The sequence below is a fragment of the Conger conger genome, chromosome 6 (genome assembly GCF_963514075.1).
Source record: "Conger conger chromosome 6, fConCon1.1, whole genome shotgun sequence".
In the NCBI taxonomy this organism is placed as follows: domain Eukaryota; kingdom Metazoa; phylum Chordata; class Actinopteri; order Anguilliformes; family Congridae; genus Conger; species Conger conger.
Genome location: NC_083765.1, coordinates 32,139,001 through 32,164,890, shown reverse-complemented (window position 1 = coordinate 32,164,890; position 25,890 = coordinate 32,139,001). Strand labels below are relative to the sequence as shown.

General features: G+C 44.1%; 2 protein-coding genes across 4 annotated transcripts in view; one reads left to right on the top strand and one right to left on the bottom strand.

Annotated features, from left to right (window-relative positions):
• The window catches only part of LOC133131725 (nuclear factor NF-kappa-B p105 subunit-like), a 30,342-nt gene extending 23,639 nt beyond the window's left edge, over nucleotides 1–6,703 (top strand). For both annotated transcript variants that reach the window (XM_061247149.1, XM_061247148.1), the window contains exons 21-23: nucleotides 61–227; nucleotides 2,014–2,161; nucleotides 4,840–6,703. In XM_061247149.1, the coding sequence (XP_061103133.1) occupies nucleotides 61–227; nucleotides 2,014–2,161; nucleotides 4,840–5,018 (494 nt within the window). In that variant the 3' untranslated portion in view covers nucleotides 5,019–6,703. The remainder of the gene's footprint in view (nucleotides 1–60; nucleotides 228–2,013; nucleotides 2,162–4,839) is intronic.
• Nucleotides 6,635–25,398, bottom strand: manba (mannosidase, beta A, lysosomal). Of its 2 annotated transcripts, none has more exons than XM_061247150.1 (17): nucleotides 25,042–25,398; nucleotides 23,791–23,885; nucleotides 23,265–23,370; nucleotides 23,012–23,185; nucleotides 21,071–21,194; nucleotides 20,192–20,358; nucleotides 19,339–19,449; nucleotides 18,683–18,834; nucleotides 17,957–18,074; nucleotides 17,148–17,234; nucleotides 14,000–14,167; nucleotides 11,754–11,972; nucleotides 11,253–11,417; nucleotides 10,727–10,871; nucleotides 10,014–10,156; nucleotides 8,560–8,817; nucleotides 6,635–8,211 (listed from the first exon to the last, which is right to left on the bottom strand). In XM_061247150.1, exons 1-17 carry the CDS (start codon nucleotides 25,264–25,266, stop codon nucleotides 7,975–7,977), a joined length of 2,694 nt encoding a protein of 897 aa, XP_061103134.1. In that variant the 5' UTR covers nucleotides 25,267–25,398; the 3' UTR covers nucleotides 6,635–7,974. The 2 variants fall into 2 exon arrangements, with proteins under 2 accessions (XP_061103134.1, XP_061103135.1); XM_061247151.1 differs by having other exon boundaries at nucleotides 21,071–21,188.
• Between the last annotated feature and the right edge of the window lie 492 nt (nucleotides 25,399–25,890).

Sequence of the window (25,890 nt, the reverse complement as noted above, 5' to 3'; positions counted from 1 at the left end):
ACTCAGTGTTCTGATGTGTGAGTACCGTGTGCCCCGCCCTGACAACGGTGTGACCCCCAGGCGACCTTCAGAAGCTGGACCAGGAGGTGAAGCAGAAGCTGTGCCACGCCCTGGAGCAGCCCCCTCAGAGCTGGGAGAGCCTAGCCAACGAGCTGGGCCTGGGAATCCTCAACAGTGCCTTCAGACTGAGCCCCTCGCCTGCACACACGCTGCTGGACAGCTACGAGGTACACACACACACACACACACACACACACACACACACACACACACACGCTGCTGGACAGCTACCAGGTACACACACACACACACACACACAGACAGCTGGACAGCTACCAGGTACACACACACACACACACACACAGCTGGACAGCTACCAGGTACACACACACACACACACACACACTGCAGGACAGCTACAAGGTACGCACACACACACACACACACACACACACACAGCTGGACAGCTACCAGGTACACACACACACACACACACACACTGCAGGACAGCTACAAGGTACGCACACACACACACACACACACACACACACACATACACAAGCACATACACACCCACACACAGTGTCAGCCTGTACCCCGGAGCTCAGTCCTGCTCATAACCTCATCAGAGCTCTCTGGATGGCAGGCTAGGTCCTGAAATGGCTAGCACCTTTGAGAGAAAGATTTTTGGTATTTGTTTCCAGTTATGACTGGTTTTCCCCTCATGGTCTGAAAGTTGGCACTTTTTGGTATGTGAGAGAGGAAAAACCCACTCATTTCAGTACGTGACATTTTCAGTGCAGATGGACAACAGTATGTCACGCAGGACACTCAGCGCCATGGAAAACAAAGGGTGTCATTTTCTTCTCGGGGCCACTTTCTGGAATGAGTGGTCTTTTTTTTCCCTTTCAAGACTTAAGCACAATAACCCCCTGCATAACTGACCTGAATGGGATCAGAGGGAGGCGGATACATAAACCGCTGAAAATGTAAAAAACAATGACTGCTGATGCAATTTCAAACTGTAAATATTCAAAAATCCATCCATCCATCCATCCATCCATCCATTATCTTTTACCCGCTTATCCTGAACAGGGTCGCAGGGGGGCTGGAGCCTATCCCAGCATACATTGGGCGAAAGGCAGGAATACACCCTGGACAGGTCGCCAGTCCATCGCAGGGCACACACACCATTCACTCGCACACTCATACCTACGGGCATTTTAGACTCTCCAATCAGCCTAACGTGCATGTCTTTGGACTGTGGGAGGAAACCGGAGTACCCGGAGGAAACCCACGCAAACACTGGGAAAACATGCAAACTCTGCACAGAGAGGCCCTGGCTGACGGGGATTCGAACCCAGGACCTCCTTGCTGTGAGGCGGCAGTGCTACCCACTGCACCATCCGTGCCGCCTATTCAAAAATCAATGAATTTAAAAAATGTATGCAACAAACCAGTACTAGCGCCGTTTTGTTTTTCGTAGCCATGTCCTCTGTTTGAACTTATAGATGGTTAATTTTCCATGGCCGAGGAGGTCCAGTAGTCCTAGCTTGCACCAAGAGAGTACTGGATTCACATGATAGTCGCCTCTTGGGCAGGCTGTCAATCTTGATTAGAAATGGCTATTGGCATTAACATTTAAATACAGCCATTTAATAATCTGATCATATGGGAGTTTACACAGAATTCATACTGTGCTTGAATTACTAATGCCCTAAACATTTCTCTGGAGAACATGCAACCCAGTGCTGTAAATATTTCTTTTTTCTAACAAAAAATTAAATAATAGTAAATAAATAATAAAAAAGGAAGATGGGAATCATACCAGAATCACAGTGACTTTGAGTGCACATTTAAACTCATTTAAAGAAGAGAAAGGAGATGAATTATCCATGGGAACATTTCTTTTCTTGTATTGCCTTTTGAGCAGTACCTCCACAGCGTTTTCCTGGCTGGTTGTCAGTCGGGTCGGGAGTGAGTGAGATGTGTAGCAGCTGTCGGTTTCCCCAGGTTTCGGGAGGCACCGTGACAGAGCTGCTGGAGGGCCTGAAGGCGGTGGGAGATGAAGGTGCCCTGGACATCCTGCAGGGGGCGCTGGGTGGGGCCGGGCGTCAGCCGGAAGAGCCTTTCCCCCCGCGGACGGAAGCGAAACTTGGCGGTAAGCGAAGCCCCAGGGGGACAGACCACGGAGCTGTGGCAGCCCTTACATCTCATTGTGTTTCTGCTGTGCTTGCGCACCTGCTCACATGTTCCTCCTGCTTTTGATTCAGATATTTTCTGTGTTCCATTGATTTTGCCTGGTGCAATTGAGCCAATAAAGAGAATGTGGGGTGTGCACTTTTTGTAAGTATCTCATAGGCTCCAATACACCAGACAAGCGCATTAAAGCGTAGAAAAGTATTAACACAGGTCTGGTAGGAACGGAGAGATCTACCATCGTCTTGATATACACAGACCTGAAGGTTTTAGCAAACTCCTTCAACTAGTAGCTGATAAACACAGCTAGTTCACATCTTCTTCCAGCTAGTTTCTTATAAGTCATTTGACCAGACAACTGTGAATTTACAATAGACATGTAGTTTCAGTAGAAGCTTTTCTAAGAAAAGCAGTCGAGGAGAAATTCCAAGGATGAATGTACGGTGTTTTCCCATCGTGACATCAACCATCGGAGTTTTGCTGTTGGCATTTGGGCCACCCCTGTCCAGCTTCCCCATGCAGCAGCGTGACCTGTCGGCCTTCCCCTTTGCTCTGAAGAGTAACAGGCGATATATTCAGTACTGTAGCGCCTCCAGTCAGATCAGGGATTTTTCAGGGTTGAGACGGGAGGGGATTCCCAGGTGAGGAAAACCTAGTTGCTGGAGAGAAAACTGACTCAAATTCCCTTCCCTTGCTATCTGGGACATCTGCTCACTCCGGATACTTCCACACTGATGTTTTGTTTTGTTGTCAGGCCAGTGGAGTGAGTTTAGAGAGGCTAAACTGTGAACTGTGGCAGTGTGGTCCTGCTACTTCCTCTTTGCTGTGGTTCACACACATCCACAGCCTGCTGTGTGTGCCTGGAGTTCCCTCCATTTCCATTGTTGCTGTGAGCGCTGAAGCATCTGGTTCCTCTGGTGTTGAGGAAGCCACCATGTGGCCACACCCAGAAATGGCATCAACTGAGGCTCTCAGCCCTCCCCCAATGGTGGTGCTCTTCGGCCAGACACTGACCACTTTTCCAATTTCACTATACTAACAAGGACACTATGACAGTCATGAACTAAGAGCTTTTACCAGCTTTAAAGATGGGCGTCCTTCTATGGAGCTATTGAAATTTCCTCCCATAAGACTGCTCTCTTAACCTTCTTAAGTGGGTTTTTAACATTTTTATTCATTCCTTTTTTCACAGCACAATTTTCTGTCACTATGGTAACAGGATATACCGTTTGAAAGCGTTAAAACTCACAGTTCTATCTGTGTAACATATTTTAAGATGCCTTTGCTTTTGTGACAACAGTACCATATCTTTGTAACATGTGGGTGGCAAAACAAGCGTGGGGGGAACTTAGCTTCTTTGCACTTTGGAAATCCATATACTACAAGAAATATGGTAATGTCAGTGTCCTTTCCACAGCAAAGGTCCAGCCAACCAAATGCATTAGTTTCTAATTCTAAAAATGTGCTAACATGGAGAAACCTCAATAGAATGTCCATCCTTTACTGAGAATTTATCTGGGGGAATTCTCATTGTTGTCCGTTTTGCTGTTGCATAATTGTGCATAGAAATGCTTTGTGGCTGTGCTTCATTGTACGTCTAACCGCATCAGCCACAGCCGCAGTGATCTGTTTTGATTCAAAAATTTAAAATCTTTTCAGTGAGAATAAAAGCTTCCTCTTTCACTGTGTTTGGACTTCTGTAACTTTGCTTTAGTGATAAAAGAGTATTAGAGTATTTCTGACATTGAAAGCAAACCCCAAGGGATTACCCTTCAGAACAGAGCAGGATTATGCTGGTAGTCAAAAGGGTTCAAGAATAGTAACCATTTATTTTGGGTATATCATTTTCAAGCTTGTGTCAGGAAAAGGGGTGATACTTAAGGGGTTAAACTAACTTCATGTATTGACAACACTGCAGAAACCAAAAATAAATATTTTAGTCTTATATTTAGACAAAGCTTTTTTCCATCCACTTCCTGGAAACTATTTGAAATGAGATTTTGAGTCATCGTGTACCAGTGGGCATGTATGTCGGTGAAATGTCTGTCAATTTTCTGTTCCCCTCCAATCAATATCCTTTCACACAGCAATGTTCATTCTTCCCTCTCCTCGCGTACTCGCAAATGTCATATCACAGAAGCTTGTGCTGCTTCCATTTCAGCCTGTCTTTAAATTTCACTTGTCAAAGGGAAAGTAACTTAAAACAAGTTTAAAAAAAGAATAATAAAAAAATTAATAAAGTAGAAAATTGTTGTTTCATTACAAGACTAAGGGCCGACTCACTGACACAGGTAAAGCTTAGGCCGAAACTTAATTGCGTTTTCTATGGAGAATCTCCATTCAGAATTTAATTTATTTTAAGACTAGACTTAAGCTGTGTCTGAGAAAATGGGCCCATGAAACACTTGAACAGCCCTTTACAGTGAATGTTGTAGTTATTTTATTAGTTATTATAGTTATTTCATCTCTTACTCACACCTTTCCTTTTACCTTCTCTCATCCTGTCTCTTCATTTCTCTTCGATCTGATTCTTTCCCTCGTCTTGCTTTCTCTTCTCTCTGCTCTTCTACTTTATCTGTTCCCCTCTTGTTCCAGTCTTGTTTTCCGTTCACTCACTCGTTGTCTCTCTCCCTTCCCCAGGTGTGCCCGTGCCCCAGCAGGTACAGGGCCTGAAGGGGGATGATCCGGAGGAGGGGGGCATGTGCGACAGTGGGGTGGAGACGTCCTTCATGAAGCTGAGCCTCAGCATTTCGGGGTCCCTGTGCGGCCCCCCAGAGCCTAATGAGGGCCCCAGCCTCGCCATGGAGGGGGAGGTATAGTGAGGGTCCTCGCTCCTCCACTACGGCACCCGACACATCCGACACCATGGAAACGGAGCGCGCTCAGAGACGGTCGTCTCAGACCAAGCATTCCTCAAGCAGAGGCTTGTCCACCTCCCACAGCGGCTATAGTGGCCCCAATATCTTCCCTCCCCCCTTTACACTGCAATCACAGTCAACTGCTCCCAAACTCTGGGATCAAAATGCTCCAAACCAAGACAATCATGAAGGAAACAGGGCGTACTACTGAGTTTCTTTTAAACATTTTTTTTAAATTGTCCATAGAGTGAAATGTGCACGACTTTTCTCCCACACTTGGAAAGTACCCTTCCTAACTTCAGAAATTCAGTTCCATTTAGTGGGCAGGTTGAGAATTTCAGTTTCATCTCGATTGGTTCAGAAGGATGAAGTCATCTTTGCAAAGAAGAGGACCCTCGCTCCCCCTTCCTCGACGGAGAACAGTGAAGCAGCCTCCCCCCCCCCCCCAAACGGCCCCATGAGAGATGGATTAACCACACCTGTCGGGATAACAGTGTGACACGCGGGTGGGCAGGAAGCTGCAGCGATGACCTACCTGTGAACTGACACAACGGGCCATCCCACCCGCGGAGATCGTATGACTCAAGTCCGGTTGCCAGGGACGTCACAGAGTGATGTCAAGTGAAACTGTGTCCACGCTGCGGTGGATGTTGGTTTGTTTGGCCAATCAAGCGCTCTCTTTTTCATTGCTGAACAAACCAGTCAACATAATTACATCGTTATTCAGTAAGAATTGTCCTTACATCAACTCATTCTGTGACATCCAGTGTTCTTTTTGAACGTCGAAGACGAAATCCAAAGATTATGGAAAGTAAACAAAAAAACATAAAAATACTGTGTTCATACTGTGCATTTTATGCTTTTGTTTTTGTTTTTTTCTTACTCATCCCTTTATGTACCTGTCCTGTTGAAATTCTGCCACTATGCATTTAAAAAATGGAATGTATTTTTTGGTTGTTTGCCGTTTATTATTTTGATTCTGTGGCATTTTTCTGTTACTACCTTTAAACTTGCTGCAGCTACTAGTTTGAAAATGGTACTTGTGTAAAGCTTTTATAAGTGTGAAGCTGAATCGAAAGCTTGTCCATCTGGAGATTCAGTGCAGTTTGTTTGTCTGAGACTTGAGACTTAATCATTTTTAAGGGACTATGCAGTGCAGTACAGATACCAGACAAATGCTTATTCATAGTAAATTAACCTGTATAACAGGAAAAGTTGCTATAAGGTAAACAAGTAAATGTGTACAGAGAATTCCCTTGGATTGGTGCAGACGCTAGTGTGCTTCACTGAAGTCTATGGAATTTTACATCTAAGGGAGGAGTCCTGTGAATTATAAAAGTGATTGCATTCTTTAAAAGCTAAAGATACAGCATTGCTACTGCTATAAAACACCAATTTAACCCATTGTTTTCTCTTTTTTTGTTAGTTTTTTTTAATTGCTACTTAATTTTTGGCTTCTACTGAAAAGGAACTAACATGCTCTGCACTATGATCTATCCAGCCGGCATATTTATACATGCGCTTTGAAATTCCACTTTGTATATACACGTATGGAGGCATTGGAAAAAGGCGAAAACTGTGTTCAAGGTTTGCTTTTTAATTGGCTGATTGTAATACTTTTATAATAAAATTCGGAAAAGTATAAAGTGCTTTTGGACATTTGTGCTCTTAAGCAATATAAATTAATATTACTTTCGGTTATAAATCAACGGCACCTTTTGAAATATCTCCCCCACACATTCACTGTTGCTACTAGCAGCATGTGTGAATCATCCAACTGACACCAAACCACTTCAAGGTGCAGAGACCAAACTGCAAAGTCTAGCACAAGCAACATTTCACATCAATATGTTGATGCATTATATGCACGTATTGTTTAATAGACTCTTGTTAATGTACCGCAGGCCCTGCTGAAAATGCCAGTGTAAACGGCCTAAGCTGGTCAAGCTGGTTTAAGCTGTGTTTTGACACTATTAGCTGGTCAACCAGCTGTTCACCTGCAGACAAGCCTAAATAGTCAGCAAGTCCACCAGTTACACCACCAAATGACTCTAACGTTACCATCTTAACCAGCTTTGTCCGGCTAGAGACCAGCTTTGACTAGCCAACGACCACCTAGAAGTGCTGAAAACACAGGTTAAAGCAGCTTCAAATCCTCGCTGGTCTTAGCTGGAATTTTCAACAGGTTGTATCCATCCAGTTTTCCATGGTTTTTATCTCAGTCCAGGAAAGTCAGAGCAGCTCCCGCTGTCCTCTGTAACGTGTGCTGTGAAATGGCTGCTTTCCCCACTGCAGTCCAGCAGGTCACACAGCCTGAGAAAGACCCTTTCAATATGCAGGAAGACTGCAGGTGGGGTGCTGTTGCACGAGAGCCCTCCCGTATCCGGGCAAAGTTAAGGCCAGGTGTGCCAATGTGCCATAGCCACAGCCACAGCCGGCTCTGGCACAGTCCAGATCCCATAACAGATAGCGGGCCCATCCACACAAAGGACAAGCCACCCAGTAGCCCACCTTTTGTGGTAAATGGTAAATGGTAAATGGTTGGCATTTATATAGCGCCTTTATCCAAAGCGCTGTACAATTGGATGCTTCTCATTCACCCATTCACACACCAACGACGATTGGCAGCCATGCAAGGCACCGACCAGCTCGTCAGGAGCATTTAGGGGTTAGGTGTCTTGCTCAGGCACAGCCTGACACAGCCAATGGTGTCTTGCTCAGGGACACTTCGACACAGCCCGGGCGGGGGATCGAACCGGCAACCCTCCAACTGCCAGACGACTGCTCTTACTGCCTGAGCCATGTTGCCCCTATTTTATACCAGGTCCATTAATACACTGGGCATTTACTTCAAATAACAATCATAATTATAAGAAAACAAAATTTCCCCTGAGGTTGGGTGTCCATAAGGTTGCGGTCACTGCTGTGGTTGGTACACCCCCCTGAGTGAGGTGACCTGTAGGGCGTGGGACAGCAGGGCGGCGCTGGTGGGGCCCCAGGGGTAGAAGCGCACCGTCCGGCTCTCTGTTACCATGAGGAAGCCATTAGACTCAAATCGTCCTGGGATGTCCCCAACGTCCAGCCACAGGAACGGGGTGACTGCAGAGGTGTGGAGAGTGACTGAGTATGTGTCCCCGTCCTGACGGATGCTAGTCTGTGGACACACACACACACACACACACACACACACACACACACACAGTCATGAGTAGACAAAACAAGGCATACATACAGTATAAACAGTATTGAAATGTAATTAAAACCAGAATAGAAGAAATACGTACATTTTCTACAATCTGGTAATGAGCACATTCTTTACACAGAATAAACCACAGAAAATTAACTAAAAATGGTGCCACGGCTAAAGCTACACCAGTAGTGCATGTACCAGTCTGCAATATTCAGAATAAAGAGCAGTACCTGAAAGCAGAAAACCATCATTAATCATGAGCTTAAGAAACCAGATTTAAAGTAATAATGGGATGGTAAGATTGGTGCTCACTGTGATATTAGGTGTCTGCAGGCCTTGTGCCTCTCTGGGAGAGCTGAGGAAGAGGTGGTTTGTGGGGCCGCGCTGGCCTTCGGAGTCCTCCAGGTGAAAGGTCAGGATGCAGGTCAGCGTGCTGCAGTTCCTGCATCCCGCCAGCAGGGCAGTCATGGGCTGCTTATACAGAGGCAGGGCACTCCCTCCACTCACCAGCGCCGCCCTGGAGGCTAGAGTGCACACCGGCTCCAAGCTGCTCCACTGGTACACTGTAATCTGGTAATAAACACATGCACATTACAATTTTACATAGCATAATCCGGGCCCGAGCGGGGTATGAATGCAGAGATGGGGACTCGAGTCGCACATACATGGAGTCCAGACTCCACTCGGACTCATCCAAAAATTACTTGAGACTCGACTCGGACTTGTCAATAAGGACTCGTGAACAATAAGAGTCTGCCAAATGGCATCGTGAAAATGACAAAGTGAATAATGTCACAGCCAATGATTCTTTTTCAGTTATTCATATGAAAGATATTCCTTAATTAAAACACACCCAACGTCGTTTTACGTAATTTAATGCATAATGTAGCTAGATGTAGTCCAAAAATCACTGCTCCCGATTACTTGCATAAACAAAATCTAGAAATTTTTTCAATGATTATAGTAAATGCTTAACAGTTACCTTTCATTTCAAATGTCAAATCAAGAGTACATTAATGAACCAATACTGCAACGTGATTCAAATTTCAACATTTTGTAACTTTGTTTACAAAAAGTTATAATTATTATTCTTGAGTTGCAGATGCAGAAGCCTAGACCTACACTAAATTTAAATGGAGATTGTCCATACAAAACTGCATTTAGTCCAGGATTAATCTTAATCTGTGTTAATGTAAACAGCCCCTATTTTGTTATTGACCATCATCTTATATTACAGTCCATGGTAATGCTTACATGAGTCACACAAAATAAATGTCCTTAAAAAATAAATGGTTATTTTTTTAATCTTATTTATTTATATATCAATTACCTACCACACCAGACCTGAGGTTTTGGCAAGCCTTTTTCCAGCCATCTTGAGAACATTGGCTCAGACATGGTAGTTCATTGATATATTAATTAATAAATTAAATAACCACTATCTTTTTGTGTGCCCCTGATAATACTGTTGTCACACACTTGTCATGTACAAAATATGTCTTCTATACTTCTGGTGTCTATATCTTCAATTTGCCTAGGAATCGTGATTAATTTCTATAGCCATACTGTTGTTTAGGCAGCACCATTCTGGAGATTTGAGACTTGACTCTGACTTGCATTTGATGAATTGTGAACATCTCTGTATGAATGTTTGAGGAGAAGAGCATAGTTTGGGTTATAATCCTAGATCGGCTGTTAAAGCATACCACAGTATTACCAGTGGAGAGGGATTGTACACACAAAGACAGCACAATGCCGTGACCTACCACAACTTTGAGAGTGAGGTCAGAGGTCAGGTCGGATACAGCGTAGATCAGTAAAAGCCCCTGGTCCTGGAACCCCACTGGCAGCACAGGGGCAAAGAAGTCCTGGGCAAAGTAATGCAGCATCTTCCACTTGCCCCCAAACTCTGTACAAGAGGGGGAAACACACCCTCTACATTATTACTGCCTTTACTGTGCACAGAGTCCTTCCTCTGTATGGAGGGAATAATGCAAAAATAGACACACAACTTCTAAAAATAAAAAGGACAGCTCTATTAAAGTAAATAAATCCAAAATAAAATAAAGGACAGCTCTGTTAAACTAAATACTAAAAAGAAACAAATGCAGTAAAGGACTGATGTAAAACACTAAAATGGATGATCGTTCTGATATGGAGACTGCTGATCTTACTGATGCACCAGACAGCTCTGTGATCTGAGCTGCTGTCGGGTTTCAGTTCTGAAGGGGAATAACAGGAGATCTGGATTTCACTGTCAGACACTAAAAAAGCTTTCAACGCAGTCTGTAAATTCATGCATTCAGACACACATAAAACAGACTTAAAAATCAAGACATACAAATGTACATAATTCTAGTATGAAAGTTACTGACATTCTGCAAACAAAAATGTGTGTAATGTTTATATAAATGCAAGTGTGTGAATGTGGTTGAGTGTGAGAGAGAGTAAAACAATATGACTAGAACTGCATACTGACCAATAGAGGACCAGGATGGGCCTTGCCAGATGTCATTAAGTTGCCAGTAGAGGGCGCCCATGGTCTTGCCTTGTCCGTTTATGATTTCACTCCGGCTCCTACGGTAGAACTCTGTCTGAGCCTTCACGCACTGCGCCTGCATCACCTGCATGACACACATATTTTAAATATTTTATTTTACACCATGTGGCACACACTTTTAGAGTCTCCTGTACACATACGCATTTTAAACCCATCAACTGTGCTCACACTGAACTGACAAATGCATTCACACATGCTTAAACTGAGCTTTGTGCACACTCACTAAACTGATGAGACTGCTGCCACATTACAGCCATTTCCATTTCACCTTGCCAATGACTTGTTAGCTTTCCTCACAGTGCTGATTGGCCACATTCAAAAGAGCATTGCGACTGGTCGAGTGAGCCAGTGCACCGATTGGTCGCATGCAGATCTGGCTGACTGAGTGGGGTGAGCGAGCGCTATGATTGGCCAGGTGCTGGTGTGAGGTAAGGAGGAGGTGGACCTGCGTGAGGTAGAGCGTGTCTCTGTAGGTGAGGAGAGGGTCAGGAGAGTCCGGCAGGTGGAAATGCAGCTTGGCCTGCTGCAGCATCTGCTGGTTGCCGGTGTCGTGGTGCTGCCGGTGCCGGGAGAAGTTGCTCTGGTAGCTCCAGTCTTCAGGAGCAGAGATCTGTAATGGACAAGATCCTCGTGTCACCCACCATTACTCAGTTACAATAGCACACTCCCTATAGGATAAAACATTACATCAAGGACCCAATTTACTGTGCTAATTAAAGATCCAAGTAACTCTCACGACTGTAAAATACTCAAATACAAAAAGAATACAATATGCCCTCTATAAATGCAATTATTAATTAACCATGATTAAGATCATTATCAACATCATGTAATGTTTTACTAAAATGTATATTGCTCAGGACAAGAGCATGTGCTAAATGATTGTAATGTAATGTACGGTGATGATGATGATGATGATTATTATTGTAATTATTATTAAAATTACCTTCTGCAGGGTGGAGAAGGAGGGCCAGGACTGGAAGCCGTACTCCGAGGCGAGGCGGGTACGGGGGAAGGCCCTCCAGTCCCAGCAGTCCTGCAGGTAGCTGTAGAAGTGCGTGTCCCCAAAGTGGGTGTCGTAGGGGTTCCGGGCCACCCAGCCCTCCTGCTCCGACTCGGCCCCGTTGGTGGGGCTGGAGGTGAGGAATGGGCGACTCGCGTCCTCCTGCAAACACAGAGAGGGAAAAAAAAGCTTATAATGCCTGCGTACCTCAGTACAACACACCGATACAGCAGCAAACACCTCTTGGCCCATTGCCCACCATAGTGACGGGGCCCATGTCATACAGTATTGCAACCATACATGGACAGCTAGACATAACTAACATTGCAGCAATCCTAATCAATATTATGTATGATGCACTGACCCGAGCTTTTCTACTTATGTACAAGACTTGTTGAATGTTTTTCGGCATCAGTTTGGCCCAAGCTAATTGTATGATAATTGTATACACATGTGCAAAGTTACTGTCTGTCGATAAACTATAACAATAAATATTAATGGTGCCTGTTTTTCAGTTTGTTCACATACACTGCAGTGAGTGGCGGGGTGATAGATAGCAACAGTCAGACCCCAGGAGACTAACAGTAGCTCAAAGCTGAGCACTGACTTCTGTCCGAAGCCAATATGCCGTGACAGAGGGAGGAAAGGAACGCTGTATCTCTATCAATGCTTTAGGCCCGGCAGGAGTCTTATGCTTGGCACCTGTTCTGCATATCTGCCACGTGACTGGTTCCCTTCCAAACGCCTTCAGGTATGATGATGCTAATGCTATGAGCTGGGTGCGAGTGACATTGCCAGTGTTATCGCAACATGCTTTGCCATTGGTTGAAAGGAAAGGTGACTCATGGTAGGTGACTGAGCAACAGGAAATCGCAGGTAAAATGCTATGAATCATCGGCGCTGCTTAAACAGTAGCGACCCTTCTCAATCCATAAACGTATCTCACAGCGTTCAAATCCTTTTCTTTTTTTTTGGATGGAGGTGTTGAATCCAACCCTGGCTCTGACGGTTTGTGTTGAAAGGTCTACATCCATTCAGCACAATAGACTCCCATGGTTTAGATATGGATTTGTTTTATGTCAGTGTTTGTCAAAGAGGTGAATCCAAAATGAGAAAAATCCAACTATGTTCTGCTGCTGCCTCAGTCGAAACACATATATTAGTTTCGCAGAGAAATTGTCTTCCTACTCTGTCCACTAACAGTGTACCCAAAAGATTCGATAAGGGAATCGAAAAGATTTGGATTGAATAAAATGCTTTCAAACCCCAACTCTAAATAAATAAACAAACAAACAAACAAGCATGCACGCACACAGTTCCCTACAATCAATGCAGCACAAAACCTCCTTTTGTAGCGGGCTCAACCAAACCACCAACACAAAATACATAAATGACTTCCACATAAGATGGTTTCTTAGAGCCTGAGACTCTGCTAGTCTCCATTTTATGTGTTAAAACACATTTGCTTTAAAAATCATAATGGATGCCTGTTCTGTCTGATCAAGCTATGACTCCACATAGGAAGTTAATAGACAGATCTTAATGTAGGTTAGTGTATACTATAATGTCATACAGTGGGTAGTGAAATGGATTTTAGCCAGGAGACAGAGATACATTTCCCTGTGGACAGTTCAAGCAAAAGGTCAGGTCAAAATTTGGCATTTCAAGAACTTATAATCATAGGGCTTTATCTTCAAAGTTTTGAGGTGTGAATCTTTAAGATTTCAACCCCCATAGCAATACACCGATTCCCATTGCCATTACATTATTTATATTATGTTTTACTGACCATTCCCACATTAATAACAATTTTTGTAACCAAAACATTTTCATACAATCTTAGGGTTGTGACATTTAATGGCAGCAAATTAGAAAATGAGTGCATAGAGTGGAGATCTAGTGGTTAAGGTGTTTGACTGGGACGTGGAAGGCTGGTGGTTCAAGCCCCAATGTGGCCACACTAAGATTAGTGCAGCAGTTTAGCCCTTGAGCATAGCCCTTACATATAACCCCACATTACTACAGGGGGGATTGGCCCCTGCTTAGTTTAATCAACTGTAAGTTGCTTTGGATAAAAGCGTCAGCTAAATAACTAATGTCAATTTCCTTAGCATTCCTGAGCGTTAAAGGTATACACCTGCTGTGTACATTCAAGGAGTAAGAAACTAAATGAACCGATGGCAACTGGCCTTCTGAACGATCTCCCTGATGTTGGTGACGTAGAGCGTGACGTAGTCCTTCAGGTAGCGGTCGCGCTGGGAGGTGGGGATGCCGAACCAGTTTGTGGCGATGGCGGCCTCATTCTCGTTGTTTGCGCTCCACACGATGATGGAGGGGTGGGATTTCAGCCTCTTCACCTGCCGCCAAAACAGGAAATTACATCGCTCAACTCACAGATTCAAGGCTTTCAAAAGTTCATATTATCTGGGAAGTGGTAATATTTCTTATTCATCGTCTCCACTACATGGGAAAAAACATGACCTTTGTTGGTGAAATATTCAGCGTGAAAACGGTCATTTCCATTTTGCATTTAGACATGAGTGTAGATTCGGATCACATCAAAAAGCGCACGAAGCGCTAATTCTCACACCATCACACAGGAAGTAACCTCTTCACAAAGAGCATACTATTTGTAAAAATGAAGACTTCAACAAGTCTTTTTTCCCCCTTTCATGAGCAATTTGTTCTCAAAACGAATCTGTACAGAGCAGATAAATTACAGCTTTATTTGCCTCCTTACTCATAAAATGTAGAGCGGACATTCAGACTAAGTTTTATTAGTGTTATCTGTCCTCCATATTGCTTCACCTGCATGAACATACTGCTAGCCCAAGCAAAGAGCATTCATCTGTTTCAAATCCCTTGGCATGAACAGTGCAGTATATGAGGTACGACAGAGCCTGATTATGTTGTTAGTTGTTGCTGTTGTAATTGCAATTGTCTGCAGAGTTCTACCCTTCTACTGTTTGAGATCACAGGGATAGGGTTGTATGTGTGTGCGTGTATGCATGTGCATGTGTCTGTATGTGTGTGTGTGTGTGTGTGTATATGTGTGTGTATGTGTGAGTGAGTGCATGTGCATGTATGTGTTTGTATATGTGTGTGTATGAGCGTGTGTGTGTGCATGTGTGTATGTGTGTTTGCGTATGTTTGTGCGTGTGTGTGTGCGTGTGCGTGTGTGCCTATTTTCATTGCCCGCACGCATGCAGGGTCACTCCGAGGGGAACTCCGCCCCCGCTAAAGGAACACACAAAATGAAAAGCTGGATTAGTTTTAAAGCAGAGCCTCTGCACTCACTGTTCACTGTTAGGAGCGGGCAGAGAGGAACAGAAGCAGCAGACAGAGACGGATCGTAGAGGAGGGAACACGCGACAGCAGCCAGGATGAGGGGATCAGGGATCAATGCAGCATACCTTATCCTCATCTGACTTCAGCAATTCTGCCACGCACAACGATACAGCTTCCCAGCACAAAAACAGCATGTGCACAGAACCCACTGCATTTACATTTTTATTGACATTTATGTACAGGCTTTCAGCAGGTGTCTCACACAGAGACATACGCAGATTACATTCACAAAAAAACCATTTATACAGCTGCATATTTACTGAGCCAGTTCAGGTTAAGCATGCTTCTCGAGGGTACAATTGAAGTACAATTGAATCACTCTAGGAATTGAACCAGCAATATCTCAATTACAAGTCCGTTTGCAGTCCATTACATTAGGACTGTTCAATGGCCATGACTGCTGAAGCTAAGAGGAGCTGGACTTCATTAGGACATTGATAGGTGAAGCCCATCAGGTTGCAGACAGATATTCTGCCAATAGGGGGCACAGGTTCTTCCAGATCAAAATAAAACAGAAATCTCCCAGTGCATGTGCTGGGTAGCTCATTCATGTTTAGGTCATGTTCTAGTGTGTGGAAGAGCCCTATGGTTGGGTATTGGTTCTGGGCCATGCCTGGGGTGAATACGGCTGCCTGCCCCACAGGGCTGTAGCATCCTAGGCAAGGGAGGGCTTCAGTCAGCTGGGATGACAGTGCATACATACACCAGCGACCCCTGCATGTCCGCCCGTTTATCTACACATGAACTCTCGTCCTCCGACTCATGTCTGTGTGAGCCCAGCTGGTTAAACAGTGATGTGACAAGAACATGTAGCTGATCTCACATGCTTCAGAGGAGAACATGTTTGTCTACCCTCGACCGACTGGCCCAATTAGGTACAGAAATTAGCATTAATACACACAGACACACACTCACACGCTCACGCACGCGCATACACTCACACACTCACACACACTCACACATGATTGGCCATTCCAAATTGTGGAGAAAAGGGGATGAAGCATGAGAAAGGGAATAGGAAATGGTGGTAGTGCAATGGGAAGTAACTGGTGTGTTGTCTCTACACAGAGATTATGACTCAGTGTAGATAATAAAGATCCCATTCACGCTTATCAAAAGGCAGTTAGGGGATTAAGGGCAATTAACTGTCGTGTCCTAGTCAAATTCCCTAACTGCCTCTCTCAATCCTGACAATTACTCATCCTCCCAGCAGTTGACTGGCTGTGTCATCTTTCTCTTCTATGTCTGTTTATTCTGTACTAATTTTGTTCCACAAGGTCATTACTGCAAAAGAGACTTTTTATACTGCGGCAAAATGACATAACAAAGAGCGTTCAGCTGACCTTCCTGGTTAAGTTTTCTGAATGAAGTACCATACTCCTGTAGTTCTGCTTCAAAGCACAGGGTTACACATTTATTTACTCAATAGTGCGACAGGAGAAGATGATCTCCTGTGAATCCGTTATCCTCTTTTTTGAAAATGAACCCAGGTGTTCAGGGAGAAACGTTAAACTATCGGCCGCATCAGACACAACGACCAGCCCATTCCCTTTAGTGCCAGGCCACATTGATGCTGTGTATTTTGTAACTAAGACACCACAGGAAAATGGTACTGCAAAATGTCATATGGCAGCTGAATGTTACATGAGAATGTAATATATATGAAACTAAATGTTACATGATAGCTGAAGGTTACGTAAGAATGTAATATACACTCAGTGAGCACTTTATTAGGTATTTATTAGATGTATTAACATCTGCATGATTTTATGCATTTAGCTGATTAAATATTTGCATTAACAAGCTGTTACAGGTCGTACAGGTCTACCTAATAAAGTGATCCCTGAGTGTACATAATATAGAATGTAATATGCTAACAATGCAGTGGGAATGCAATATAAATAATAGAGAATGTTGTGTACACTAGCTTTAACATGTGGTCACACACAGCCAGGGGAGATGCTATATGAGAGTGTGTGTCCAGCTCACCTGGTGAGTCACCTCCTTTCTCACTGTCTCTATGAACTCGGAGTCAGTAGGGTACAGGGCGCAAGCGAACATGAAGTCCTGCCAAATCTGAAAGACACAAACACAGGGTGTTATTCTTACACTTCCTGTTTCGCTTTTCTAAATCCGGCATGTTGCGGGTTGAATGTGCTTCAAGAAGCACAAAACATGCCAAAACTAAGTTTAAATGCATAATGAAATAAATTAGATTTCTGATAACATCATTTAAAATTCATTTTATTCTTTTTTGCCAATTGTCATTATAAATTCTTCTTCCGCTCCCTCACTGAGCATTATGCAATGAACCTGACCTGAAATTATCCTTAAATCAGCTGCCTGTTATTTGCTGTAAACTACGCTCATTCAGTTGTGATGTAACTTCCTGTTCTGTAAGGTCTTCTGCCAGCAGGAGCACACAGCGGTGACATTAATTAAAATTTTGAGTGTGAATTACAAGATGTGGCTTTCAAAGATCGCATCAGGTGGTAAGACACAAGCCGGAGGAAAGCTGTAATGAAGTGAACACTATGGCATAATAACATAACCACTAATTAAGGGATCTTTAATTAGTTATAAATCCTGCCAAAACTATGATGCAGCTAATTATTTTCAGCTGTGCAATGTCAAATTTACAATGCACTGTGTTCTTCTGAAGGAACAAGATTTGTTTTTAAATCCAAATATAAAAGCAAATGGCAGTGGCTTGTGCTTGCTGCCTACAGCTCGGTGCCAAGATAGTGTTTCTCCGGAAAGAGAAAAAAACAAAACAATCAGTAAGACTGAGATGTTACCATGACACCCAGTTCATCGCAGAGACGGTAGAAATGTTCTTGCTCGTAGACTCCTCCCCCCCAGACTCTCAGCGTGTTCATGTTGGCATCCACAGCTGACTGCAGAAGGTTCCGCAGCCTGACGCAAGCACAGAGAACATCAATCAGTGCAACACACAGTGTCAGGGATATTACCAAGTGGCTTGTCAACTGATGGCTTGTCTATGATTTTTCTCATCACAGTTCATTACATGTTGAGACAGTTTACTAATTTACTAATTGTAAAAACAGTTTGTAGGGGCGGAGGGCATTTTATTACGAATAAACAGTATGAGGCGAGTTTGTAAAAGGCATTAGAGGGTGTGGGTAGCAATGAATAAATCCTGATCCAAATAAGGTCGGTTTCACCTTGCAGTCTGAAAATGACCTTGTAGTAGTGCACCGAAATGGCTGCCGAAGGGGAAACCACCAAGACCATAAGTGACTCAGCAGCCATTTGGTTATAATTAACTGTTAATGAATTTAATAGTTGGTCCTAAATTTAAAAGGTAAAAATTGCTCTCCTTCTCACTGTCAAGACTATCTTAATTGAATCAACTTCATTAGGGAAGGAACAGAACTTGAACTGTTTGAAAATAGTTGAACAGTAACCGTGACATGGGAACATAGTTAGCAGCTAAGGGTGGGCTTTTTGTTGAGTGTTGTCTGGTAAGCCGGAACATAAAGATGCTACTGGCGGTGGCTTACACGCTGGGCGTGACCTGATCCTGGAAGGCATGGGCTGGGATCCAGTTGGAACCTTTGAGGAAGATGGGAATCCCGTTGATCCTAAAGTATAAACTTAATCCGGGGGACTCTGCAACGGGCTCCTGAACCAGCTCCGCTGTGCGGAAAGACACCTGGAACACAGCATGCTCACTGACCTCTGTTCATTTACAACTGCACACTCCTCAGATGTACACTCAACAAGCTCATGCCAACATATTTACTGACTGCCTGTCGATCCAAGCTTAACAACAGAAAACAAGGTCAGATGCAGGGTTCCATTTCAAAACATAGCTGATCAAACCACGTTGAGTGGGGAGTTGGTCTGAACTGGTCAGTCAACCATCAGCCTCTAGTCTAGTGGTTAAGGTACGGGGCTGGAACCCGGAAGATTTGTGCTTCAAGCCCCTGTGTCGTCACAATAAGATCTACGCAGCTGTTTGGCCCAGACCCTTAACCCCACATTGCTCCAGGGGGATTGTCCCCTGCTGGGTCGAAACAACTGTGAGATGCTTGGGTTCAAAACTGTCAGCTAATTTATTATTATTTACCAGCTGTAGCTTTACCAGCTGTAACCTACTGTAGCTTGAGCAGTTTTTTCTGCAGGGCAGTAAAGTGAAATAGCAGGAAGCGCTGACCAGGGTTTTGGTGTCGATGGCGAAGCCTCCGTCCAGCTCCACCTGCACACTCATGTTGTACTGGCGCTGAGAGCCGTGACCCCTGGGCCACCACAGGGCCACTTCAGCGCTCTGCGGGGAAGACAGGCCCGTTTCAGTAACAAAGTCCTTTTCCAACTAGGCACATTTAGCCAAACGGATTCATTTGGTATTTAATAACTCAGATTTTCCCCTTACTTATTATTTATTAAAAAATTAAAATCTTATTCACAATATTTTATTTGAGTCCCCCCCCCCCCAATTTTGTTCCCCTTTTCACCAATAATTGCACAAATATTGTAGGTTTATGGTTACAAAAAAAAGAAACTACAAACTAGTTCAAATACTAAAAAAGGCCAATATGCCCTTGACAGATGAATGTAGGTGGTGACTATGCAATAGAGCAGAAGTCAGGCCACATCAAGTGCTCCTTTTAGTGCTTTTGGCTTCAGCTGGTAATCTGAGGAAGAGGAAACTTGGTTCACTGTGACCTCATCCTATTTGGTTACTATGACATTACTCCCATCCAGAGAAACCTGTGGCTGAAATAGTGATGACACACACTGTGAAAAATGATGGTACTGATGGGGTACACTGCTGACCACACAGGGCCTGCAGATATACAAGGCCTTATAGGTCTGGCTACTCCCAAAACGGTTCCTCCGATGCAAGTACTTGGTGACCCCAGACCTGATCCAGGATCAGCTTACCAACCCTTAATAATAGCACCAACCATATCAGAAAAAGAAAGTAGGTGACCCAGGGTCAGTGCCTGGGCAAGTGTCGATTCACAGGCTGGTATTTCCCACAGCTGAGCCAAAAAGCCCAGGTCTACCTTGTTGACAGGAAGGATGAACGTGCTCCTGCTCTCTCCTGCTGGCAGGAAGACCCGGTAAGTTTGCTGCGTAGCAAGTTCAGGAAGGAGGAGCGTCACGTATCCCACTGCCGCCACCACCGCATCACAGTGCAGCTCCACCCCCACACTCCACTGGGAGGGGCCATCTGAGGAAGTGGAACAGTTCAGTAATCTGATGACATCACATCGAGCCCAGCACTTATGAACACATTCCTCATAAATGCTCAGCTGCGTGCATTCTGTCATGATAGGGAAAGCTTTCCAGCACATTTCAATTGGTATATTTCATGCGAGTACAATATGCCCTATATTATGCTCACATAAAATATAATACAGTGGTGGGAAAGGAGGGCCATATCTGCTTTGGGATTTCACACAAACTTATTCCCTCAATTATTTCATTAGCCCACTCATTTACATGACCTGACATTTTGGGTGAATTCCCTGATAAGCTACTGAATGATGCATGCAGTGCTGACTACTTTTCTTTCCCTAGATGAAGCATTGGTGAACCAGCATTGGTGTATAGAGCTAATGAGCTAATACAGCGAGGGATAATTAATAGAAACAAAAACATGCTGCCAGTCTGTCCTGGAACAAAATGCCCCCACCCCATACATATGTAAGCATATTTGTAGCTATATATGATGTACAAGCATACTAGTCAGCTGAGTTTATGTGGTACATTTGATATGTGGACATTACTAATACACGGGTACACGGTGTAATAGAAGTATAAAATAATGATATATGTAAAGATTTATTTTTATTTGACTTGCACGGTAGTTATCCATGGAACAATTACTAGCTTCGTATCAGCGCTAAAGAGGATATCTCCGCTGAGAGGAGATGACGTACCACGAGCCGGTGTCGTGGTGAGATACAGCAGCCGCAGCGAGTCGTAAGCCTCCAGATGCACGCCCCCCCACAGCCCCAGGGTGGGGAAGGACGGCCCCCAGTCCCAGCTGAAAGAACTCTGCGCCTGAAAAACAGCCCATGAGGGACGGACGTGTACCGTTTCGCACCTTTGCGCAAGACGTCTCGTGTTTACGAGAACGTCACGGCCGGTGACAACACGTTGTGCCAACAGCTGGACCACATAAACAGAGGGCTTCAAGGAACCTGCCGGAACATATTTGCGCAAGACCCTTCCCACGTTTACACTTGGAGACAGGATCCTGACTGAGACAGGGCCTGATATAGACATTGCATTACGTTCCATTACAATCACTTAGCAGCAGGCACTCTACCTATAGAGCAACATATAGCAGTAGAGAACATCAGTGTTGTCTCTCGGGAATAGAAAAATGCAGTATCACCAAGAAGGCACAAAGGCCCATTCATAATCATTATGTGTCATGTTAACCTAGCAAACAATATGCATTTCATATCAGTAAAGGAAGTACCAATAGACAGATAACATATCGTGACGAAGTTATACAAATAACATTACCCAAAATGTCATCCAATGCTTGAACACATCCGCTTTAATCACTTTTGTAACTTAATCACAATATGTAGAAGGGTAGCATACAAAATTTGTGTCTGCGACTCTATGTCCTATGTTTTTGGAAAATACTTTGTGCACACTGGAGTGTTTACACGTGAATGAAAAAAAAAAATCATTTCAATTGCTTATATTTCAAAACTATTTTTTTCATGGCAAAATTAATTGTGGCAATAATTAGTCAATATTCCATTACATTATGAAGCGTTGAAACAAAATATTTCATTTAAATATATTTTCAGTTTATTCCCTTTCTGTAAGGGTCTCGAACAGCCTAAATGAGTCAAAACAAAAGGGGTGTGGACTATTAGCAGGGTCGCAGCATTGAAAGGGAGACTGAGGAGGGGCTAACGAGCTCTTCGAGGCAGCGGTGCTTTCGTTATATATAGCCATACAGTTGTCAAGAGATCTCAGCATTCCTAGCAATGCTGCACATCGCCTTTATTTAAAGCGCGTTCTCAAGAGACAAACAGGCCAGAAATAGCCGCGCCGAAGCATCTTTGCTACCCGCTAATTACCCGGCGTGTCCCCGTGGGCTTTGATTGCCTGGGCCCAGCCTGAAGGCTGGTTATAACAGCCTTTTCAAGGACCTGTTATTATTCAGTATTCAGTCTTCTAACAATGGTGTAAGAGCAGGTTACGTACAGTATGGCACTCATAATGTAGGGACAAGGTAAGCGCGTTGTGCGTTAGCCGGGATCGAGTGGCCCTCCGGAGGACTTGTTTACCGATTTTAAGAGATAATCAAGTAAGAGGCGTGAGAGGACCATGCATTTTTAAAGCGGTAGCAGCTTCTTTTATTTAAGAAGTTGTGTTCAGTGAGGCCAGTTGCCTGGGCACCACGCAGAGAGAGGCCTCAGCTCAGTGAGGTGTTGTTACAGGTCACTGGGTTTGTTCGACTGTACATCGCCCTAACAGTGGGTCTATAAATCAGGGTCTTACTAGTAATTATAGCGAGCAGTGTCTGCTCACTCTTAGTCAGTGTGTTTGAAAAGTGATGGTTCTCTATTGGAATTATCATTGAATTTTTGAATCCTGGAATGGTGGGTGTGTGAAATATGAGCATATAACTAATGCTTTGCTTGAGAAGGTGAAATCTGGGCACCCCATGCTTCACGCTCAGATACTCACACACCATTATACTGACATATAATCAATTTCCGGAAGACAACCAAACACATTCACACGGTTTCTCTTCACAGAATCGCTGTACGTATTTAAATCACTGAAAGGTCGGTGCCAAATAACTTCAGATATCACCTGAGATTGAGAGAACTAATGGGTCGGCTCACCTTCCTGATGAAGTTGATGTGACACTCTCCCTTCTGCACAGGCGGGGGGCAGTCGGGAGGGACCGGGTAGGCGGAGTGAGCCTGGCTACGCTTCGCGGCGTACGCCACGGCTGATGAGAGGCCGACGGTGAGGACGTTCCCCCGCTCCCTGAGCAGACCTCGAACCTCAAAGCCCTGCCAAGCACACGCTGCGTCACACAGGGGAGGGCCAGGGGGACATACCCCAGGCAGGGGATGCTGGGATTCCACTCACATATCGGAGGAACATGTTGTCCGTCGTGCCCACGGTCGCTCCGTTGAGGGTGATGGAGGAAACTGTGTCCACGCCCTCAAAGACCAAAACCACCTTCTGCTTGCTCCTGATGAGCCACAGAAAGAACATATTTGATTGAGCCAAAGTATAAATCCTCTAATCCAATAAAACATACACAAGTTATCAACAAATGAAACAAGCTTAAACTATGAGCAGAAAGTACATAAGCCTAGCATAAGTGGTGGTGGTGGGGGGGTTCATTTGTTGTTAAAATTTTACTTTTTTGCTAATATTTTACAACATATTATTTGAGAGGGCATTCAAAAGAACGCAAAAAACAATTGTGAAATGGGAGACCATTCAGATGAAAAAACTAAAATGGCAAGCTCTACACAACGCTATGCAAGCTATAACGAGTGGCTATGAACGTCTTGGGATGGTTATTGTGGCTTAGAGGTTATCGATGGTTCTAAGAATGATATTTTCCAACAATAAAGACAAGTGCAACAAGAAGAAGTGTGCTTGCCTCATCTCAGTCGGCACTGAGAATGTGCTTGTGTATGTCCAATTGTCAAGAGAAATCCACCGGTAGGCCAAGTCATTGAACCTGTAATAGGGGTCCTGTTCCAAACACAAGCAAGCTCTATCAAAAACACACCCAATAGAACAAACCCCCATGCCACACGGACCGATGTGTAGACTGGTGTAATCTGGGGTAACATTAATTGGATTTGTTTCACCGCGGACCTGAAGTGAATGCACTGCACTGCAAGCCACTTTAATGATAGGCCTTGCAAAGTCTGGTAATTGGTACTGAAAATTGCCCCTCTCTACAGAGCACAATCCACACTGCATGCACAACAGATAAAGGTAAATTAAATTCAAATAAAGTTCAGTGTGTCTGAAGACATTGTCACAGGATTGGATTTTTAAGATTTCAAAAACTGGGTGTAATACAGTATAAAGTACAATAATGCTACCAGAAAATAATAAAATAAGTATATTGGTAAGTGTAGCCATGTCTCGTGAAATCCTGCCTTGGGTTCTCAGGGCTGTTAGTTTTGTTTGTAGTCTTGATACCTTTTTGGTGTCGCACATCTGAGCAGCCAAAGGCAGGTTTTTAAATGTGCGAGGCTTGTGGCTATTTGTTCTTATCTGCATGGGTTAAGTCTGAGTATTAGACCACTAAAAGTTTGGGGACACAGTACATTGAAATGGTGATTAATTACAGAACTTCTAGCATTAACCATGCAACATGAACTTTACAAAATGCCACCATATGTTGTGTACATTTGGTGTGCATTACTCTATATTTAAAATGATATATTTATGATATAGGACTTATCATCAGTCTGCTTCCCTAGATGTGGTCGCTAACATTTTTCAGGAAGAGCAATAAGGAAGTTTGTGTAAGGAAGTTAATTTCAGTAAACATGAGAAATTGGACTATTCATTTTGTTTGAGATGTTTCCGCATCTCAAATTCATGTCCATCCACAACATGTAGCTCCCTTCAACCGACTGATAACTGATCCATGTGAATGATGCGACACGGTGGAAACACTGACACCCGATACCATTATTGTTGCTTGTGCCGCGTCCTTGTTTGCCGTCAACTGATAGGACCCCTGTAGAATCGATCTACTGACCACACCAGCTCTGCGATTCCAGCGTAGTCCACCATACTAGCATGCATTTGTGTCTAGTGTTGTACTAGTGTTCACCGAATTTCTCTTAGCACATCTGGTCATAAGAAAACGCGCGAACATGCAGCCTACCTGTATTAGTCCCTGTTTCAATAGTCCTGTATGCACACAACCAGGCACGTCTGCACCGAACGACAATGAACCGTTCGAGTTGGATACTGTCCATTTACCATTTAAACTATACGTTTCAAAGCCACGATTGCGTGACTCTGGTCCAGATGATTCACAGCGTCCTTCCAGAATCGTTAAACTAAAAATGCACATAATGGCTGCTAGAACTTCTCGGAGCGCATTCATTTTCAAACTGCTCGATTAGAAACAAAGAATTCAAGCTCTACAAAAAGTATTTTCACATCGTTTACTGTTTAACGGCTACTAATCTTGCTCTGACATTTCTGCTTCGACCAACTTCCTGCTTTTGGTAGAGGCCGTCATATGACAAATCAGCTGACCGCCGCTGCGGGTCATGCTTCGTGAATACTCATTTGTACGGCGTTTTAATATAGGGCTTTTATTTTGGCAATACCCCTGGACATCCATCCATCCATCCATTATCTGAACCCGCTTATCCTGAACAGGGTCGCAGGGGGGCTGGAGCCTATCCCAGCATACATTGGGCGAAAGGCAGGAATACACCCTGGACAGGTCGCCAGTCCATCGCAGGGCACACACACCATTCACTCACACACTCATACACTCATACACTCATACCTACGGGCAATTTAGACTCTCCAATCAGCCTAACCTGCATGTCTTTGGACTGTGGGAGGAAACCGGAGTACCCGGAGGAAACCCACGCAGACACGGGGAGAACATGCAAACTCCGCACAGAGAGGCCACGGCCGACGGGGATTCGAACCCAGGACCTCCTTGCTGTGAGGCGGCAGTGCAACCCACTGCACCATCCGTGCCGCCGCACCC